Source organism: Hydra vulgaris, chromosome 15, assembly GCF_038396675.1.
Source record: "Hydra vulgaris chromosome 15, alternate assembly HydraT2T_AEP".
In the NCBI taxonomy this organism is placed as follows: domain Eukaryota; kingdom Metazoa; phylum Cnidaria; class Hydrozoa; order Anthoathecata; family Hydridae; genus Hydra; species Hydra vulgaris.
In genome coordinates, this window is record NC_088934.1 from 1983863 (window position 1) to 2007867 (window position 24005).

Below are 24005 nucleotides of genomic sequence, written 5' to 3' on the forward strand. Positions count from 1 at the left end.
CCGTTAGGACTTCTTAGGGCACCTAAAAAAAAAAATAAAAAAAAATAAATATTATATTTAATAATATATGACAAGAGTTTTACAAACGTAACAATAAAGTTTTATAATAAACTTAAATTTATAATAAAGTTATAAACGTAACAATAAAGATCAGTTATAATCACAATTTCAGAAGCTGATGTAGATTTATAAAGCACAAAAAAATCAAAAATTATTAAAACTGATATCTTCACAGGTTAAACTTTAAAGCCTTTTTAGCATGGTTCAACTTTATTGGAAATGTCAATTATTCGGTGCCTTTTTTATTGAATTAACTTTAAGGGATTATTTAAAACACAACGAGAAAAAAAAAAGATTTTAAATGTGAGTTAAGGGAATATTTTGCAAATTTTTAAGCCCTTTTAAAAATTTAAGGACCTTGTTTTTTTAAATAATGCATAACGGAAAAATAAAGCTCCTTAAATTTCCAAAAAAGCCATACATTTTCAAATGGGTCCAGAGGCGGTTCTACGGGGTGTGTGACGGGTGTGTGTGCGTTAGAGGGGGGGTCCACCCCACCCCGTTTTAGGGAGGGGGGAGGTGTTCTACTCTCACCCCAAAGAAGGTAATTTTCAAGTTATAGTCGGTTTTTTTACGAATTTAGTCGGCAAGTCAGGTATTTGACACAATTTAGTTGGGTAAATTTTAGTTTTAAAGACCGTTTATTTTTCTTTTTTTAAGGAACCAGTCGGTACTTTTTTATGATTAATCCCCCTCATTGTAATCGTGGAATCGCCTTTAAATGGGTCCCCACCCCTCCTAATTGGGGTGTGTGGGGGTATCCTAGCCACGGCACTGTATATATTAGCCGTGATTTTTTGGACAAAATGTTTAAATTTAAACATTTTATAAAATGTTTAAATTTAAACATTTTGTTTAAATTGTCAAAATTGTTTAGTTTGCTATAATCTGCGGAACAGAAGTGACTCTAAACTCGTATTGCCTACATTTGAAAATATTAAACGTATGCCGCACGTGCCAAGTCGGGTAAATTAAGTGAGTTTCGTACTTTTGTGAGAACGTTACAATGCTGAATGCTCTCAAGCTTCGTAATCGTAGTTTTTGTAGCTCACGTTCCATAGATTTTCGAACGATTATGACTGAAATGTATTTACTTAATGCAGAAAAACTGCAAAATGAAGGCCTTAATATTGAAAATATGAACCCCAGAGTCAAACAAGTAGAATATGCAGTTAGAGGACCTATTGTAATTAAAGCAGCAGCGTTGGATAAAGAGCTCAAAGAGGTACACAGATTGTATGCTTATTAAATTTATTAAAAACCTCATAATTTTAATTACAATAATGTTTTAATAATGGTCATGCAGCATAAAAATTTGCATCAACAACAACAACAATGATATATTTGCCAAAAATGTAGACGTATTACATGAGTTGTTAAAGAGTACAAATATATATATATATATATATATATATATATATATATATATATATATATATATATATATATATATATATATATTAGGGTGTTTCATATTTTATCAATTTTTAAAATTAAACTTGCAAATTGATTTATAAATTGACCATATATATATGAATATATATATATAAATATATATATATATAAATAGGTTTGAGCAAAAAAAATATATAAAATATATAAAATGAAATATATAAAATAAAATATATAAAAAAATATATATAAAATAAAATACGCCACCGAGTTATAAAATAGGTCTTTGTAAAGAAAAAAATTTTTTTTAACCGATTTTAGATGATTCTGTAGAATAATCTCTCAATTTTTTCAACATGCTTCTTTTATGTAGTTAATATTCAATCCATCATATATTATTTAAAAGAATAAAAAAGTTCATAGGATAAATCTTAAGGTGTTTTAAACCCCACCAGGCGTCTAAAACACCCAACATTTTTGCCCAAAATCAAACTTGCAGGGACTCTAAAAATTATATATACATTTTTTTTATTCAAACTTATTTTAATATAAATGGTCAATTTATAAATCGATTCACGAGTTCAATTTCAAAAATTAATAAAATATGAAACACCCTATTATAAGTATATATATATATATATATATATATATATATATATATATATATATATATATATATATATATATATATATATATATATATATATATATATATATATATTTATATATATATACATATATATATATATATATATATATATATATATATATATATATATATATATATATATATATATATAATTCTAATATATATATATATATATATAATTCTAATCCATCATTGCCAAAATTTTTTATAAGAATTTTTGTTATAGAATAATAAATTATAGGGTGAATACTTGTGCACCTCTGCAAAAATTTCTTGTAGAATGGTTACTATTTGCACTTTAAAAAGCAAATTTACTTAAAGTAAACCATTCATTTAATATAGGTAACAGCTTTTTGTTGAGACATAGTGCATAAATAAGCAAGCTTTATATCTAATATATTTCACAATAAGATGTAACATTTCAAGTACATTTATAACAGTACAAGCACTAATGTCAACACCTAAAGATAGATCCTACAAATAGTAACAATGATAAAAATAGTATGATGTCATACTATTTTTACTATTTTTTATATTTTACTATTTTTCCAATGAAAATTTTAATATGATAGTAGTAATTATAATAATGTTTATATAATGCTAACAATAAAAGTAATATTAGTAATAATATAAATATCAATGCTATGCTACAAAGTACTGAATAAATAGTTTAATAAAACCTGAGATTAATATATAGATAAATAAATGTATGATTTTATAATATTGAAAATAGAAGAAAGAAAAACTGAAAGATTATAAATTTATAAATTAATAAAGAATCTAAATCTGAAACTGTAGAAATATCTAATAGTATTGAAGTGTGATTGAAATGCTTGATTTCAAAGTCAGAGAATTATACTTTGATATTTAATGGATTAATATCCATACTTAGCAGAATAGTCTTTTGGAATAACTAAGTTTAAGTTACTGATAATAACAAGATGATTTGACAGTTTGTACTTGTAAAAAAATCTAAAATGTTAAGGAAGGTTTTTGTGATTGTAATTCCAGACAAATTGGCAGTTAAGATATACGTCAAGGTTCGTTAGTTTTAGTAAGTTAGAAATAACCAAAACTTAGTTATTTGAAAATTTTGTTTATGGATTGTCCTCATGTATATAATAAGTATATCTTAGATCAACCCAAATCATGTATTGACATATATTTGACATCTATTTCTAAGATATGACCCAAAAAGCTCAAAAGAGCTATCATCTCTAGCTCCATCGACTAAAAAATCATTCAGCAAAGTCTTATTCATTTACTGTATCTGCCCCATTCTCTAAAAACTTTTATTTGTTAATTTTTTTATTCCAGTACTTCAACTCTTTGGAACTCTTTCCCATCTTTGTGTTTTCCTGAATTATACAAGAAAAAGACTCTATAACTCTATTCTTTTTTTTCTAATAACTCCCAAATTAATAGTGGCTTGCATCTTTGTTCTAAATGAATCTAAATTTAAATATATATATATATATATAAATATATATATATATATATATATATATATATATATATATATATATATATATATATATAACATGTTAAATGTTTAGCCGAGTTTCTATATTTTCTTAATGTTCTTGGAAGAAACGATAAAAATCAATTTTAATACCTAGATATTTAATAGAACCTGCATGATGAATTTGTTGTCAATTTTAGAGTCTGAAATTTAAATACTTATTAATTGGTGTCAGACTGGATTTAATGATGATCAGCGAGAAGGAATAAATCATAGTAGACTTTAATGGGTTTTTTTGTTTGTTTGTTTATAAAATGTTTTACCTTAGAAAGAATGGCAAGAGTATTGTTTAACTTAGCTGAGATATCATTTAAATTCCAGTTTTCATAAAGTTTTATATCTTAGTAGTTTTTGTTTTTGCCATTAAATTTATTTTTGATTTTGTGGTCTGCATTTTGGTGACACTTTTTAAACAATATTAATTCTTAATGCAAAGAAAACTGAAAATTGTTCTATACTCTCATTAACTGACATTTAACTTTAAGTTTTTTTAGACTGTAGTTTACATATTTTTTATTTTTTTAATGGTTTTTTTAAAATAAAGGTGTCATCAACAAAGCATCAAATGTACTTAGACTTAAAGAACTGTATAAATATCACCATTTTATTTGATCTTAAACTTTAAACATCCATAAAAATGTCTCAAAAGCTTTGTATAATCAATTTTTACTCTGCTCTCTAAATACATCCCAAAGTCAAGAAACTTAAACAGTTCACTTAAAAATATTCATTTCTTTAAGCTGATTTTTATTGCTTTGTTCACATTTTTAATTACTTTCATTAGGCTTCTTTAGTTATTATTATTCTTTTAAATTGTCTCCCTCTCTAAATGTGCTTAATATAATAAATTATTCAAATTAATGAGTAAAACTTGTCAAATGACAAAAAGCATTTTTTCAGATATTTTTTATTCAAGACAAAATATAGCAGTTATTTTGAATTTACCAATCCTCAATGACCTTCAGCTTATAACAGAATTGAAATTTCTAATGGGTGTGGAACAATCCAGGCTGCAATAAAAAAGGGTTTTAAATGAATAACAGTCTTTTCAAAGGAGATGACAGTGTATTGTTTGATACATCTGTGAGTAACAATGGATTAATAAATATAGCAGTGTCAATATTTGACACCAAGTGAAAATCTTCGGTGATATCTATGATTTCTATGTTTTCTTGTGTTCCATTACATCTTATGTGATCCTATTGTTTATAAACTGTTCATAAAGTTTTGCTTGATTCTTGGTAATATTAGTATTAGTAATTGTTGTAACTTGTGTGAGCCAGTTAGTGTGATATTAACACACTATGGCAGTCAATTTGCTTGATTACTGCTCATCCAGCAATCAAGACCTGCTTTAAAACTGTTAACTGATTGTGCGTTAACCAACTCACTTGGCAAGCTATTTCATTAATTAGCTGATTTGTTAAATAAAAGGTTTTCATGATGTGTTTGCTTAGTGATTTCTTTGACATATTTAAAGCAGTAACCTCTCTTGAGTTTGTTTTTACAACTAATTTTGAGTAATCGAGCTGCGCGATGGTGGAGTCTTTTTTATAAATCAATTTCACCCTTTCAAATAGGTGACCAAACTGGTACTACAAACTCTCACAGTGGTGGCACAAAAGAAGCATAAAGTATTCTCAGAAGTCTAATATCTAAACTAACAAAACATTTTCTAATTTGACCCAATATTTGGTTCGCTTTGCCTATGCATCTTGTTACTTGTTTGCCTATTGTCTTGTTGGCTTCAGTCTATTGAATTGTCAATCCAGATATTCCATAGGCTATTATATTGAGTAATAATCTTTTATGTAGCACTGTGTCAAACCCCCTAGCGAAATCCAAAAAAACAACATCAAAAGGTTTCAAATATGTCAAAACCATTCTCTTAGGCGGTTGAAATAAAATCAAGTATTTAAAGTAGATTTGTTGACCATGATTTAACTTTAACAAAACCGCGCTGTTGCTTGACTATTAGTTTGAACTAATATAAAAAAGTTTCAAGTATCTATTTAATTATGCCTTCCATTATTTTACATGCAATTAAACTGAGTGATACCGGTCAGCAGTTTCGGACTGGTAAAAGTTAGTCTTTTTTGTACGTAGGAGTGATATTTGCTGATCTAAATTACCACCTCTGTGTAATAAATTAGTTTATCAAGCATTTCTTGTCCGTTTTTATTACTGAAGCATTGTATCCAGTCATTATTTGAAATTAGATCAGATATGAGTTCTAAATTGAAATTAGCAAATATAAATCTTTGCTTTCCTTTGTTGGCATAGACTGCTTTATCTGACAAGATGAAAATGAAATATATTATTAGATGGCCTCTTTTATGTTTCTCAAAAAAATTTAGAAACCATTTCATTAATATTTGCTGACTGAGTTGTAAAGACCAATTAACTTCTGACCAATCAACTTGTTTCTCCGCGCAGTGGCCTTGTTTGTCAAGGTTTGTGTTTCAGAGTTATAGAGTTGAGAGAGGGTTATAACCACAAGCAGCCTCCTCATCTGTAGTGGCCTTATTGGCCTTGGGGAGGTGAATTAACAAAAAAAAATTGTCTAAGGTAATAACAAGTTGTGACAGCTGGAAAGTTGGTATGTTAATATGCTGATAAAGAAAATTATCATTTAAATTATTTTTAAATTTATATTCAATTCCATTCTCATTTAAAATTGCATTAACATAGCCTTTTTGTCAGTTTGGTCTATCTTTTCTATACAAATGGTAACCTTCAATGTTTACTATTAAATCACTTTTAAACCATGTCTCACAGAAATTACATTTGGTATCTATTGTTTGATTACCATTTTAAACTTAATTTGTTATCAAGAGAATGACAAATAAGTAGTATTTAGATATAAAAATGTCAGCTTTTTAATTTCATTGCCATCTGACACCGAATTATGTAAATAATTTTTTTTTTGTTTACATTATTTTAAAGATCAAAATATTTTGATCTGATTTTTTTTTAAATTTTGACAATCTTATTGGCAAGAATGCCCCACCAAACTTTGCTATACACGAAAAAAAAGATATAAAGGCTTTCAGGCTTGCCTTAGAATTTACAAAACAAAAAATATAATTTTACATAATTTGTAATATACTGCTTATATATTAGTTCACAATATCATATATTATAATATAATTATCCACCCATATTAGTTTCTTGAATATTTAGTTTGTGTGCGCATAGCAATTGCTTACGCTTTATTTTTTAGTACCGCTGACTCTGCAACAGGGTCAGTGGTAATTAATTCAAACCATCCAATTTGATGACCAATAAAGTTACCAAAAACAGTTATATTAGTTGATAGATAAAGAGAAAGATTTCATCAATTTTTTCAGAAGCAACATTGAAAAGCATTTATGGGATGAAGAAGAAATGTGTTGGTGTTTCATTTACACTTCTATACTCTTAAAAATAAAAAAGTTATTTGTTACATTTTAAACACTATTAATAGTTAAGTATTGAATAATTGCATCTGTTCGTATTTTTTCATTTTTTTTAATCTTGTTTATATGTTGTTATGGCAACCTTAGTGTTAAAAAGCTGTGCCAACTTGATTCCAACCATAATTTTTTCTAGTTCCAATTGCTGACTGTTTAAATCAAGTTTTTTTAATAAATAAGTATATAAAGGATTAAATTATAAATTTAATCCTTGATATATTTATTTGTTAAATAAATAAATCAAGGGTTAAAAAACAAATTAAATTTTAAATAAAACAAAAAACATCATTACCAAAATATTTTAATTTATGCTTTACAAATACTTATGGAATATAAAGTAATTTTTTGTCTGTTAAATCCTACCCTTTGCAAAAAATCTCAAGAAAGATTTTCAGACAATATTTTTAAAATAATTAACATACTGTTATATTACCTATATAGTTAACCTATATTAAAATGAGAAAAACTTCATGCAATGATAAAATTTGTGGCAATTATAGTTTATAATTATAATTATAGTTTGTAATTTGCAATAAAATACATACCAGTTAAAATGATAACCAATTTTATAAATAAATTTTTTTTTAAATAGTTTCTTGTTTTTTTTAAATGTAATTGATTGTTTTAAACAGTTTTTAAATGATTCTTTATAGTTTTTAAACGATTCTTTATAGTAATACATAAAAGTAAAGAACATTTAAATTATTGCATTTAGTTTGACTTTTATTTTGCAGGCAATGAATTGTTTTTGTAAAGTTAGAAACATTTTAGCAGTAGCCAGACTGCTGAAACAGCTGTCTGAATTCATCAGATGCAGACTGTTGGTTTAGTGGTCTGGATTTTAATGAAGTACTAACTTAATTGGAGTGATTTATTATACTATTACGAACTAGTGTGTAAGCGTTGTATTATAAAATTTATATTTTTTATTTTTGTAAATTCAAAATAAGGGTTGATTCAAAGTATACAAAGCTGAATTTCATGGTAAAAGTGTTTTATAATAAAAAGAAGCTGCCTCACAATACCCCCCCTCCCCCCCTTGATATTGTTTAGTGTGTGCATTTCTTACTTCCAATTTCATATACATTTTTTTTTAAAGAAATATTTTCTTACAGAAGATTGTATAAGTTAAGTTGATTTAGTGTAAATAGTTTTTAAGAATTCACAGCAAAAAAAATAAATAAATAAATCAATCTCAAAGAATTTACAACAACGAAAAAAAGAATAAATCTCAAAGAATTTAACATCCAGATAATTAGGATTTCAGATAATTAGGAAAAATAAAATTTTAAATAAAATATGTCACATACAGTTCAGTTTTAGCAATTTAATTTAATGACACAATTTAAGCAAAGACAGAGTGACATAAAAAAACTCACCCAATAAAACCCACTTATAAAATCCAAGCAGTTTTTTTAATAGAAATTTGATAACAGTTTATAAGCATCATTTCTATAAACATAACCATTATTTGTATCATCTCAATATATCATTATAGTAGACAGCCATAAAGGGTAAATATCAATTAAAACATAAAATTATTTAGAAACCATACAAACAATATTGATTGTCAATAATATTGGTTGCTCTTTTTTCTTGTTCTGGATACCCTCTCTCTTGCTCTCCCTAGATTTGGTGTCAGGTCATATCTATGATCACTATTATCAAACTGCTACTATATATATATATATATATATATATATATATATATATATATATATATATATATATATATATATATATATATATATATATATATATATATATATATATATATATATATATGTTTGTGTTCTGTTTGAATCTCTAGTGTAGTGTTAGCTCAGTTACCAATTAGTGACAAAAAAAGTAAAACCATAAAACCATAAAAAGTACCATAAAACTATGTACCATATATTCACCTTAATTTCCAGTATTCTTTAGGATATATATTTTCTTTAATGCATTTCCAAAATCAACTGTTCAATATTTTAAAGTACTGCTTACTAGTGATGTACCAATTACACATTTGTTTTATCTTTTTCAGCAATTTCAATATCATAAATAGCATCATTACAGATACTGATGCCAATTGATAGGAAAAGGTCGATACCAATGGATTAACTAATTAAAATTTTTGAAAATATAAAACCATAGAATTTTAAATCGTGTAAACTTTTTCATGGAATCAGAACTGGTAAATCAATTCTTGGACCCAAATCAGAGCCAAACCTTTATTTTTAAGATATTTGAAAAGCTGAGTTAAAATAACATACATTTTTTAGTTTTTTTTACCTATGAAAAGAAAACTTTCAAAAAATAAATGAAATTTTATAGCAACTCTTTTTATTTCAATTGAAAAAAAAAATGGTATTAAGATAAGCAGTTTACTTAAAATTTTGAAGTTAGAACTTTAAAAAACAAATAAAAAAAAACCTTTACAACATGAAATATATTTTCTCAAAATAAAATAAGAGACTTATCAATCAAATCAAATATTAAATACCAAGAAAATAATAATTTTAAGATTCTAAAAAAACCACCAATAATAGTTGTAAAATGTTTAGTATTTAAAATTGTGTATATAAATATTGTAAAAACATAAGGATTTCTCCTGTTTCCGGAGCCAACCTGTTTCATCGTGGAGAATAAGTTAATCCTCAACAACTAAACAATTGTTCACTTTCAACAGAAGATAGAGAACATGACAAAATAAAATTATTCTAAAAACAACATTATGGTAATAAAAGTATAATTACATTTTGCTGTTAAATTAAAGCTTATAAATATCATCTTAAGAAAAGCAAATTTGCCTGTAAACAAAATAAATATAAACAGTTTCTCGAAAAAATTCTAAGTAATGCATAAAGCAGGAATTATCTTTTTCCGGATATTTCTGGAATTCCAGATATTTTTATAAATTTTTATTTTTTCTGGATATCCAAATAGTTTTTCGAAAATACAGTTTAAATATTTTGTTTTTATTTACCATGAAATCAGATTTGTCTGTACTATTTTCTTACTAAGTTCACATATAAAATAAAAATAGTTATTTTGGTTTTTAGATTTTATCAGAATCATATTTTTTAAATTTACATATCTTTTAGTTATAGCACAATAAAAAATATTTTTTTAACAAAACAAATATAAATTAGGCTTTTAAAGCATTTACTTATTGAGCTTGCTATTTTTGTTCAGTTTTTTTATGTTTTATAAATGGTGATATATAAAAGCATTCATCTTCATCAAGGCTGTCAAACTGAATTTTTAATTTCTATATTATTTCATATTTTTTTCTCTTATTTTATTATTTCAGTTTTTACTTTAAAAAAAAGCTCAGTGAGTGAAAAGTTCAGAGATTTCTTTGAGGAAAAAAAAAATTTTAGTTTTTTTTTTTTGCGGCCCACCTAAAATTTTAAATTGTTCATTTGGGCCATGTTAGGATTTAAGTTTGACATGCCTGATCTACATAAAAGTTAATTGCAAAAGGGAAAACCCAAATATAACGCTTTTAACTCTAGTATTTGAGCTTTTTTGTTTGACGTCATTTATTAACTACAAAGGCGTTAATCACGCCTAAAAATATTTCATTATTTAATTAGACAAAGTTCTTATTCTCGGTGATTTCTTAAAAATATTTTCTGGATTTTTGCGGATATTATTAGGAAAAAATTTTCTGGGTATTTTAAAAATGACCAGGATAATCTCTGATAAAGTTTAGTTTATTTATTATTTAATTATTATCATAATGCAGGATGAAAGTATTAAAATGACAACAGTCGGAAAATGATAAAATAGTAAAAAAAAAGCTAATGCCGATACAGATTCTGATGATTAAAAACTAAGTGATTAGTGGAGGAGGCATGGTGACAGCAAAATCAAGCTTACTGTAAAAGTACTTAAGTGCATTTTAGATATATAAAACATCTCCTTGATTTTTTTATCCTTTAAATTTTCTTTTTTTTTTTAGAAGTCAAAAGAGAAGCTAAACACACAGTTCCAAAATAGAAAGAATACGATTGAGTTATTATTATTTTTTAATAAGAATCACTGTTCCAAATGCAGTAAATTTTCTTTTGATAAAATTTGCCTTGCTGATCTTCTCCATGAGCATAAGAAATCTTAAAGTTTTATAGATTATCAAGTTTTTTACTTTATTTAGTCAAGTCCTCAAAGCCAAAACTCTTTTTCACTTTTAGTAACTTCTTGGTTACCACAAAGTTCTGTTATGTTTCTTTCTACATTTTGTTTCATATCTTCACAACACAACTTTTATTTATCTTAAAATTCCTTAATAAATTATTATTCAGTTGTTATTTTGCAAGGTTGCAAGGTGCAAGATTGTTTTTAAAATTTTAATTTAAAGTTAAATCTCTATAGCTTAATCTCTATGAATCAAATGCAAAGCCACCTTCAAACCAGGCTTGTGGAGTCGAAATTTTTTTTACGGCTCATCTTCGGCTCCTAAGAAATGTCCGGCTTGGTTCCGACTCCCAAACTTTATGAACAAAAATCGCAAATTCTAGAATAATTTTTTTGATCACATATGCCAACCCAAATCCAAACCAATTGCAGCAATTTATTTTTAACCAACTTTCATAATTACAAAGTTAAAGTTTTACTATCACTACCTTACTACCGGATAGTACATTAAAAAAGAAAAATGTCATGGGTAAATATTATTTTTAATTCTACCCAGTAGACACGGTACGTAAAAAAGTTCTAAAGGCGTTAAAAATGCTCCAAACATGTTTAAAAGATGTCTTTTGTACGCTTTGTGCCCACTGGGTTGTTTAATTTTTAAGATACTGATAACCTTTGATCATTAAACCGCACATCGAATACTTAACAGCATAATATTAGTATAAAAATTTAACATAAAGAAATATATGTAATAATGTAAGAATGTTTCCATATATACTTTACTTTTTTTTTTTTTTTTTTTTTTTGTAATAAAGCATATGAAATGCTATTAAAGAATAATATTTTATTAAGTACAAAATCATTATAATGTTCATTTTTATTTGGCAAGACTGTAACTGTTAGAAAAAATAGAAATTCAATAATTTATTCATAAAATTAGTAAAACAATGAATGAATAAAATTTGTCTACAGTAAAAAAAAACATAGATTCTACTATCCTTTAAAAAAACACGAGAACCGCAAAGAACAGCGACTCCGGCTTGGCACCACAAGCCTGCTTTAAACAATTATTATGCAATTATTATTATTATCTTCTTTTATAGTTGGAAATTTTAATTTTATCCTCAAAACAGAGATTGACAACAGTTATAGTAATATATAATAGTATATAATATACAATTTTTGTTTTAGGATTTATAATTCATTTCGAGATATATACTTTCATATTTAATATTAGGGGAAAAAATATCCATTTGAAAAAATCATCAAAGCAAATATTGGTGACTGCCATGCCATGGGACAAAGGCCAATTACTTTCATTCGACAGGTATGTTTTCTCATATTTTATATTTATTTGGAAAGATTGTCATGTTTTACATTTTAACATATACTTTAATTTTCATTTATTTAGTATATATTAATATGCATTGTTATATTAATATATCATTATTTTAATTTATCATTATATTAATATATGTACAAGCATTTTTTAATATCATTTTGTTGCAGCTTCTTGCAGCATGTTCATATCCTCCATTGATAAAAGAAAATATTTTTCCTTCTGATGTAAATGAGAGGGCTAAAGAAATTTTAAGTACTATCAATGAGAGTACTGGTTGCTATAGTGATTCTGTTGGATTAGCCATTGTTAGAAAAGATGTTGCTAAGTTTATCAGTAATCGTGATGGTTATCCTTGCAATTCAGAACATTTAATTATTACAAATGGTGCCAGTACTGCTGTCAAAGTAATCATTTTTATTTTGTAATCAATAGTTTTGTTTTTAGCTTATATTTAGTATTTTTATATTTTGGTTTCATTTTAGATTGAGATTGTTTCAAAATTAACCAAGTGGCTTTAAAAAAAAAACTAAAATAACTTTTTAGTTTTTATTTTTTGAATTTAAACTGGTAATATTTTGAGTATAAATTATAAACTTAAATTTATAACCATATTTATAAATAAGTTTATCAACTATAACTTTCCATGTAAATATAAGATATATATATAAAGTTTACAACATGGAATAACATTTAACCAAGGCATAAACTTTCTGGTTAAACGCTATATCATGGTGCTCTGTGAATAGATCATGAGGACTTGTTAGATTGCCTAAATAACTAAACAAAGTTGTTTAATACATTATAATATATTTTTGACCTTGTTATGTGTTTTAAAAACAGTCGTTTGGTAGATATTCTCGTTTTGTTATGTGTTTTAAAACATCGTTTTGAGTGCCTAATTGTATTATTGATAAAAATTCTTTTGTAATATGATTTGTGTTTAAGACCTGTTACTCAAGTATTTTCCTTTTGTATTAGGGTTCCATTCACAGAATTCTAATTAAGGTCTTAATAGAGTTTAAAAAATAAGTCAGTGGACCAATACTTGAACGTTTATGATTGTTACTTCATAGTTAGGTCTTGCTTTAATGTTGTTTCAGTTAATATTCTATGCATTTCTTTGTTGAATACTGAGGTAGTATTGTATAAAAGCTTAATTCACTAAATATTTACTATTTTTGATTTGGCACCATAAACTTTAAAGATTATCACTTTTTGCTGTTAAATTCTGATCTTTGCTCCATTTTAGTTGTTTATTAAGGTCACTCATATATCTATTCAACCTTTGCAGTTCTAGGCTATTTCAATTACTTTACTGTTGTCTGCAAATAGTTTGGAGACTTTAAACCAATTAATGAAATAATAAATTGTTAGCATGTTTTGATAAATAATTGTAGCATATTAGATGTGTATATTTAGTTTGTAGGGTGTACTTATTATTTTAACCATTAGTATTTTTTGATTACATTAATTGAAAAGTTCATCAGTCAAGGTAAACAATCCATAAAATTCTCTGACTAAAGTCTTTTAGTCTTTTGTAATATTATATTTATTTTTATTTATGATTGTAACTATTTAAAGTGATACTGATAAATAACATACTAAAATACTTAACGTAGACATAAACTTGTTTTTTGTGGGTGAGTTAGGTAGTTTGCAGTAATGATGTGAAATAAAGACTTTTATTAAAAAGTTGGATGTAGCCTAGAAACAAAAAAAGCTTTAAAATTTGGAGCCTTAGGTCCATTTTTAGGGGAAAAGTATATAATAATTTATATTCAGCCCTCGGAATTAGGGTCGACATTTGGCAATGCCGACCTTAAAGTGTTTAAGGTCAGCAAAAAATTGCTGACCTCATTTCTATGTTTTATGGTAAGACCTTTGTATTAACTTTTTTTTGCTGACCTGATGCCTGATGACCTCTAAAAAAGTAAGTTCGGCAAATTATTGCTGACCTCATTTTTCCTAATTCTGAGGGTTGTATATTTTTTTATCAATCTTAAATAACTTAGAGGTTAGTGAACACCATTCACTTGTCACATGGTTTCACAGGTAATTTCTGCAAGCATTGCAATTTATAGTTACAGGTGCTTGAATACAATTCTTAGCCTTAAGACCACAGAAATTGGTCCATGTTATGCAAGTGCAGAAGCTAGTAATGGTGCATGTGCAGGAGTTAATAATGAAGAAGTGCAGGAGCTAGTAATGAAAAAGTGGGGCATTTATTAAATGGCTATTTAGTTTTAAATATAAATCAGACATAAATAAAAATTGATAAAGTAATTTACAATAAAAACTGATAAAAAAGAACTTTCATTAGTATATATAGTGGAACATTTACTGCATGTTAAGATTTGTTAAAATAAAAACAATTTTTTTACAAATTAATTAAAATAATTAACATTATTATCTTTAAATAATTTAGGTGTGAATAGGTGCATAATATTAAGTATAATATTATACTGTCTTTTATATAAAAAAAGGTTTTTAAAAATTTACCAATAAAGATCTCATTAAATTTTGTTGTAAGAAAAATTTGCTAAAGTAGGTGAATATAAAGTTCTACCAAAAGCTGGTTCAATTTTTAGGCTGTCCTATAAAATTGAATCTGATAAAAGTTGGTAGAAAACTAAGTTGGTATCTCTAATATATACTATTTTTACTTATATAAAGTACTATAAAATTACTATAAAATAGCATTTAGAAATATAGTTATTAACTATATAATTATAAAATTGAAATTTATATGCTTTATATTATATTTCTATACACTATTTTAATATTTATTATAAGATATTCTTATTTATTTGAAAAGAATTTTCTTTCACTAAGTTTTCTTTTATTATAGTAGATTATACATGGGAGGATGATGAAGGGAGGGGGCGTGTGTTGTATAAACCAGTAAGTCATTATTATAACTTAGTCTTACTTTAATTGGCTCAAAGTAACAATGTTTTAATTATTAATACAGGTCTAGATATATTGCTTTACACAGATGTTGATGTTTCCAATGATGATTCAAGAGTAATAAATTATCTAGTTTAATTGCTGAATTTTTAGTACCAAGATTCAAATAAGGAATTTAATTTATTAGTCATTAATCTGTGGCCTTTCTAATTGCAGTTTATTGTTGTTGTGAAAGCAGTTAATATAAAAAATGTAATGACATCTGAAAGTCTAAAATTAAAATTCGTTATATTTCGTAGGTTATTTTTTGGTATTTTTTTAAGTTATTTTCATTTATCTTCTTTTATAATAGGTAGACCTTTATTGTAAATAGGCCTTTAATTTATGGTGGTAGATAGGTCTTTAATTTAAGTGATAAATAAATAAGATAAATAAGATATGTAACTAAGGTTACAAATCAAATTCATCTTAAATTTTTAAATAATTTTTTTTTTATTTTTTAACATCTTCGCTTCCAACAAGGCTGCAAGCAACCACTAATTAGAGTTGGAAGTTACTGGAAAAGAAAAGATGGAAATTGTAGAGCAAGATAATGATTGACATACGACTTAAAAGATTGCAAATAATATGAATCAGGAAAGCAAGATGAAAGCAGCGAATTCCAAAGAACTGATGTTTGAGGAAAAAAACTAGATTAATAAGAGTTTTTGGAGCACTTAGGAACAGTCACAGAAAAAGGATGAGACTTAATTGAATGACAAGTAACACAAGAATGAACTTTAGTAGATGGCACAAGAGACGCTAGCTCTTTAGAGCAGTGCCCATTATAGTATTTGTAGAAAAAAGAAAGAGAGCAACATTGCGACGATGTGATAATGGTTGGAGGTTGGCTGCAAGAGCAGGTCCAAGTATGTTTACAATGCGTTTTTTCACCTTGTCTAAAAGAGAAAGGGCATCATTAGAAGATCCGCCCCAGATATGGCAACAGTATTCTATATAAGGCCAGATTTGAGATTTATAGAGATAGAGAATAGAATCAGGAGTAAGAAAGTGTCGAGCTCAACAAAGAGATGCAACCTTAGCAGATTCAAATTTTGCAATGGATTTGATATATAGTTTCCAAGAAAGATCGGAAGCGTGAGTTAATCCTAGAAGATGAAGGGTAGATGACTCATTGAGTACATTACTGTTCATAAATATTGGAAGATCTAAATTATTGTGATAATGATTGGCTGAAAAAAATTGAGTTTTATTTGAACTCAGATATTTCAGATAAAACTAAATCTAAATTAGTTAGGTTTACTTTTATCTGAAATTAATATCTATTTATTCAATATATAAAATTTGTTCAAACAGTTTTTCTTATTGCAGCAAAAAATTAGCGCTCTAACATTGTTATTTTAAATTGCATTAGTTTATTTCTTGATACTTAACTAAAACAACTTAAATGAGTTTTTCAATAAAATATATTAAAAGAAACTTAAAAAAGAAGTTTTAAATTTCTTATTCAAGCTAGCCCTTGTGACAATGGCTAATTTTTGTAATAGTTTTTGTTATACTTGTTATGATAATAATGATGTAATTTATTACTAATCGACATAATTTATACTGCTTTTGGTTTGAGAACACTGCTTCTTTTGAATCTCAAATTAGTTTTTTCTAAGTGTGACTTTACCTGTGTTGTTTTTAACTATAACATTTTAAGTGTTCTTTAATTTTAAATTTATGTTTTTAAACAAATATGTGCAATTTATATTTTTTTCTTCAATTTGTTATTTCAAAAGGAAACTAATGTATATCACATTAAATGTTTGAAATGGTTGTCATAAACCTATAAAACAATATAACAAAGTTTATTTGTATATATTTTTTTAGCTCATCTTAGAGTTATTTGTGAGTGAAAATGAAAATATTGGCATCATGATACCGATTCCTCAATATCCACTTTACTCAGCAACAATTGATGAATTTGGTTTAAAGCAAGTATGACTCTTTTTTGAGCTTTTGTATAAATATATATTTTCTATTGGTTTTTTTTAAGGTTATATAATTTAGTTTTGTTTTTTAAATTTATGTATAATAATATAATAAAATAGCTAAAAAAAAATTTTAAACTTGCTATTTCATAAAAATTATTAGACACGCTACTCAACATCCATAAAAATTATTAGACTCACTACTCCACACCCATAAAAATTAATAGATTCACTGCTCCACATCCATAAAAATTATTAGATTCACTACTCAACATCTTAAAAACTAATTAAAAATTTGGAGTTTAACAGAAAACAAAGTAGAAAGTTAAAAAGCGAGAAAGTGTTAAAAAATATGGAAAACTCTAAAATTTTATGAGTCCGAAAAACATCTAGATGGGAGGGAGTTTCAAACCTAGATAAATAATTATTTTTTGAGCATGAAGGAAAAGGTAAAAAATGAAACCTTGCTGAATGATAAGTCATTCAAAATTAAGTTTTGCTTGATAAAAAGAGTGGTGATAGCTTGTTTGAGCCACCATGGTAGAATTTGTAGAAGAAAAAAAAGAATTTTAACCTTACAATGATGAGAAAATTTAAATTCAAACATTTTATTTTGTATAAAGCAACTGTAAAAATGATTATTTAAGGTTTTATGGTATGTTCTTTTTTATATGATATGGATGAAGACTGTTCAAGTTTGATTATCTGTTTCTTCGTAAAATATATCCATTTTAATGTATTAGTTGTTTTAAAGGGTAATGGATATTTCTAGAAAATTAACTATACATTTTTTCAATCTTTTTTGAATTCAATGTCAAAATTAATTGAATCATGCAATTCTGTAAGTGATGTTTAGAACCTAGCAATATTTAGACATTTTGAAAAATTTTTAAAACCATTGTCGACTTACCTGTAATAAAACTGTTCAATAATTTTAATTTCTCCTTTTTAAAAATATTTTGGTAAGATTTTTAGATAATATATCACAATTCTCTTCCCTCATCTTGTTTTCCTGATTTATATAATTTGCTATCTTTTAAGTTGTCTGTTAATCATTATCTTGCTTTATAAACTTCATCTTTTCTCTTCCAGTAACTTTCAAATCTAATAGCGGTTGCATACAGCCTTTTTTAGAAGTTAAGATGTTGTTTTTTTTTAAAAAAAAAACAACTCAAATCAATGTTTTTTTAATATTATACTTCATTAGGCCGGGTGAATAAAAAAAGCAATTGCTTTTACTCAGCGTTTTTGAAGTAATTGTTCAGCTTTATGTGAATAAAATTTTTAGCAAACTCACTCAAATTTTTATTTACGTAAAGCTAAGCGGTTTGGGTTAGTAATGCAGTAGTGGTATTGGCGCTCGCTTCATAAGCGAGAGGTTCCAAGTTTGATTCCCACTACGTCCCTGGTAGTACCGCGCTCAACTTGTTTCTCTGCACAGCGGCCTTGTTTGTCAAGGTTCGTGTTTCAGAGTTATAGAGTTGGGAAAGGGTTATAACCACAAGTAGCCATTGGCACTTTGATATAATTTCGGCCCTTTTATTTAGCAGTTCCTCGGGTTTTAATAACGATATAATATCAAATTTCTCATATAGTGGGCATCTTTTGGAAACATTTGAGTAGGGGGTCCAGATTTCACAATAGACCAGACATAGTTTGATAGGGAAGTAGACTTTTTGTACTTAACATTACTGAATGATGATTTGTGGTTGTTATATCTGGATTTCCATTCACCTTCCACTAATCCAATATAAACTTTGCTGTGTTGGTTTTTAGTTGCGATGATGCATTTGTATATAAAATTTATGGATTTGCACTTACAGCCATTAGAAATAAGTTCGTCATTCAGCAATGCTGACCTAAAAGTGTTTGAGGTCTGCAAAAAATTGCTTAATTTTTTGTTCGTGTAAAGCTGACTATTTACTAAGTAAAAGTAATTGCTTTTTTTAATTCACTTGGCTTATTAACATAACTGAAATAAAGATTGAACTTAAAAGCACTTTTGTTTTATAGTTTTTTTAAGGTTTTAACTTTTTAAGCTCTATTTAATTATGGTAAATAGTTTCATTGTTATGGTAAATAGTTTCATTGTAATGGTAAATAGTTTTGTTGGCTATTGATGATTGAAGACACCAATTATAAATCGCCATTTTTGGAGATGGGGAATTATTTCAGGAACTTGCATTTCATTAATAAAGTGAAGCATTGACTTGATAAATTTTCCATATTATGTTTTTTTTTTTTGACTTCTAACCAAGGTTTTTTGTTGTCTATTTAACTAATGATTTCATCATTGCTAATATAGAGAATATTGGTAGCTATCCTTAATGGTTTGAAAACATTGAAAAAATTATTAAAAATCCATAGACGTTTATAAACACTTTCTCATTCTTGCTCATATATTTCACAGTAAACACTATCTTTTCCCTTGTCTCTAGTGACTGAACAGATGAGATATATTTTACGATTGTTAATAATAAAAGTTACATAAAAATAAATTATAAAAATCTGAACATAATACACTTAAACTATACTACTTTTAAAATAAAATCTAAGTTAATATAAAATTAATATACAACAAATTCATTTTTACAACACCCTAAACATTTTTGGAAAAAAAAGTCATAGGTTTTCGCATCAAAATTGGTATCTTGAAAGTCAGATATGCACATTTAGTTATGTATGTATATATGTATGTGTGTGTGTATATATATACAGGGCTGTCCTAAAGAGGTCTTTCACAGGCGGTGTTGTATGTGTTTTTTGCCAACTAGACCTAAAAAATGGGTAGGAAAAAAAAGGTCCTTGATATTTGACATTTGCCTACTATACTTTAAAACATGCCAACTGAAATGCTTAAGGTACAAATAAGCCTACTGAAATGCATATATAACAGCTTGGGGGGGGAGGAGGACACCCCTTAGACCCCCCGTTCGGAACGGCTCTGTATATATATACATGTATATTCATATATACATGTATATACATACAAATATATATATTCATGTATATACATATATATATATATATGTATGTATGTATATATATATGTATGTATATATATATATATATATATATATATATATATATATATATATATATATATATATATATATCTGTGTGTGTGCATACACATTTTTCTTTATCATTCTTTTGTTTTATTGTATTTATCAAACTATTTACAGGTAGGATATTATTTAAATGAAGAAAAAAATTGGTCGTTAGATATATCAGAGTTAAAGCGTTCTTTGGATGATGCAAGAAAAACATGTTCTGTAAAATGTCTTTGTGTAATAAATCCTGGTAATCCAACCGGACAAGTACTTTCTTATCAAAACATTCAAGAGATAATCAAGTTTGCTATAGAAGAAGGTTTATTTATTATCGCTGATGAAGTTTATCAAGATAATGTTTATGCTGAAGAATGTTCCTTTTATTCTTTTAAAAAGGTAATGAAAGAGATGGGAAATGTTGCTAAAGATTTGCAGTTAGCATCTATGCATTCTTGCTCTAAAGGTTTCTTGGGAGAGTATGACATTTTAAACTATATATTTCTTTATATATAAATATATTTATTTCTATATAAAAAAAAATATCGTCCTTTTGTTTTTATTTTAGATGCGGACTGAGAGGTGGGTATGTTGAAGTAGTTGGTATTAGTAATGAAGTTCGTTATCATTTAAATAAGTTACAATCTGCTCAACTGGGCTCAAATGTAACTGGGCAGTTAGTTTTGGATTGTCTCGTTAACCCACCCAAGATAGGTGAACCTTCGTATGACTTGTTTGTTCAAGTAAGAAGTATTTTCTTATAAAAATTATTTTTTTTAGTTACTTAGTAAATTTTTTTTGTAACCCATAGCTTTTTATTGTTACCCATTTTTAAAAGTACGATTTTTGGGGGGAGGAAAAATATTTAAATTACATGTAAAAATACAACGTACAAAAGCATCAAAGTTTACTTTAATTACAGAACTTTTTTAGAACTTGATGAAAATAAAAAGGAAACAGCTTTTAAATCGAAGCATAGCATAAATTAGTAAAAAATATTACCTGATATACTTGTATAATTTGTGCTTACTGGTTTAAAGGAAAAATTCAGCGTTTTATCCTCTCTAAAGAAACGAGCTCGATTGGTGTACGAAACTTTAAACAAAATAGAAGGAGTTACCTGCAACGAAGTTCAGGGGGCTATGTACGCTTTTCCTCAAATACATCTTCCTCAGAAAGCTATTGATCACGCTAAGGTTTTTCCTTTTTTGAGTTTTTTCTTTTTTTTATTAATTTGTTTGCATATGTTTTCGTGTGCGTTTCAGCATTTTATTAAACGTAATATTTAATATTTTTCAGTCACTAGGTCAAGCTGCTGATTTCTTTTACTGCATGCAGCTTCTTGAACAAACAGGAATATGCGTAGTACCAGGTAGTGGTTTCCGTCAAAAGGAAGGAACCTATCATTTTCGGTATTTTCTTAGTCTTTTTTTTCCGTAACTTTTTATATAAATTATCTTAAATCGTAAGTTTTTGTTGTTATTTTTATTTTGTGCAATTATCTTTTTGTTTTATTGTAGTTTGACTATTCTTCCGCCAGAAGACCAGTTAAAAGTTTTTTTGGAAAAGTTTAAAGAATTTCATATTAAATTTTTAGAAGCTTTCAAATAATTTATTTTAAACCTTAAAACAGATGACTAATAAAAATTTTGTTAGTAATATATAAAGTTAAATATATAATTGCCGCCCGTTTGAATTTTTCTTTTTTCTAATTAAACATAAAAATCCCTTGACCTTTTATAGGAATAACCTGACATTTCGATATCTCGATTTTTTTTTTGGAATCTCTTATTGTAATTAGTAATAAATTTTATCGGTCAGGTCAAACCACTTGAATATTCATTAAATATAATTTTTCATCTTATTACTACAAACTATTTTGGATAACTTTATCGAAAGCAGCAATGACTTACTCATCACTTGAACGAAAATGTTTGAGGACGTAATCTTTGTCGACAAGATCGATTTAACCATTAATCTTGACCTAGTTATATCAGGCTTTCATTTTTAAGTTGGTTTGGTAGACCTGGTTAATTAGCTTTTTGGAATCGATCTTTTGAACCGGATTTCACGACGTCAATTTACTTGTATTCTATGCCACCGTTCAAATCTTCGAACACTCCAACATGCGCAGCTATTAATTATGGTCATAATAAACAAAAATTTAATTATTATTATCATCGTTTATTTGAGCTATATACAGTATTGGACAAAACGAGTGCAACCAAATAATGCGAATTTTGTTTCTTTATATAAAACGATATAAAACGATATATAACGATATATATAACTTTATATAAAACTATATAAAACGAGTGCAACCAAATAATGCTAATTTAGTTTCTTTATATAAAAGTTCTGCATTTTTTCAATTCAGAGAAATAACTATGTAACTGTTTAGAGACAAAGTTCTTCAAGTTTTATTCATCACAAAGTTCATTATTTGCACACGAAAATTAATAAAAAGTATTAAAAAACTTTGATTTCCTTCTGGACAAAACAAGTGCAACTCAGCAAAATGTTGACCAAACTGTAATTCGCTATCAATATTTTGTGGCGAATCCTTTGTTGTCGATCACAGCCTTGCATCTTCAAGGCATAGATTTGGTCAGGTGATCAATGAAACTTAGTGGAATCGCTGCCCAGGCCTTTTGGATTTGTTTAAACAGTTGATCCTTATTACGAACACCTTCACGATTCTGCGGTTGACAATTTCCCACAGGTTCTCGATAGATCTGGAAATTGAGGCGGCCAATCCATCACCGATAGGTGATTGTCTTGAAACCACTGCTTGACTACTTTTGCAGTGTGTTTCGGATCGTTGTCTTGCTTAAAAACTCATTTTATTGGCATGTTCCATTCAGCATGAGGTAACATAACATCTTTCAGGATATTTTTATACATGAAACGGTCCATTATTCCATCGTTTCGATGTATTAGACCAAGACAGCAGAAAAACACCCCCAGACCATTACATTGCCTCCACCATGCTTCACAGTCTTATGGCAGTAACGTAAATCGAGGCGTTTTCCGGCCAGTCGACGTACACGGCAAATGCCATCGCTCCCAATGATGTTGAACTTCGATTCATCACTGAACAGGACAGTTCGCCATTTCTGCACATTCCAGTCAATATAAGATGTAGCAAACAGGAGTCTTTTCTTCTGGGTTTTTAGTGAAATCAGCGGTTTCTTTGCAGGGCGTCGAGAAAACAATCCGGCTTCAACAGCACGTCGTCTGATTGTTCGGTACGATACAGGCAGCTCTAATTGCTTTTGTATCTTGACTGATGATATCCAGGGATCTATCTTGATGGAAATGACGATCATAGAATCCTCTCTAGAAGTGGTGGAACGCGGTCTTCCACCTTTGTTATCTGCTGCCAACTTCCCCGTAGAACGATATTTGGAACATAGTCTTGATACGGTCCATTTTTTCACGCGATATTTATCACAAATACTTTTTTGTGACATTCCAATTACGTAATCGCCAATAATTTTCTTTCTTAGTTCCAATCCAAAACTATTTTT

The 24005-nt window shown here is 27.2% G+C and overlaps 1 protein-coding gene across 1 annotated transcript; it reads left to right on the top strand.

The window, feature by feature from the left end:
• The first annotated feature begins 849 nt into the window (after window positions 1–849).
• LOC136072079 (alanine aminotransferase 2-like) lies at window positions 850–22171 on the top strand. The gene is made up of 9 exons (XM_065820269.1): window positions 850–1285; window positions 12438–12527; window positions 12710–12946; window positions 17325–17432; window positions 20611–20954; window positions 21044–21218; window positions 21516–21671; window positions 21775–21887; window positions 21996–22171. Exons 1-9 carry the CDS (start codon window positions 1067–1069, stop codon window positions 22084–22086), a joined length of 1533 nt encoding a protein of 510 aa, XP_065676341.1. The 5' UTR covers window positions 850–1066; the 3' UTR covers window positions 22087–22171.
• Window positions 22172–24005: the final 1834 nt, after the last annotated feature.

What these genes read in the sequence shown, in the direction of transcription:
- LOC136072079 (XM_065820269.1), top strand. Translation starts at nt 1,067, where the DNA reads ATGCTGAATGCTCTCAAGCTTCGTAATCGTAGTTTTTGTAGCTCACGT. An exon ending in GTGCCAGTACTGCTGTCAAA is followed by an intron (nt 12,947 to 17,324) that starts GTAATCATTTTT and finishes ATATTTTTTTAG; the next exon opens with CTCATCTTAGAGTTATTTGT. An exon ending in TCTAAAGGTTTCTTGGGAGA is followed by an intron (nt 20,955 to 21,043) that starts GTATGACATTTT and finishes TTTTTATTTTAG; the next exon opens with ATGCGGACTGAGAGGTGGGT.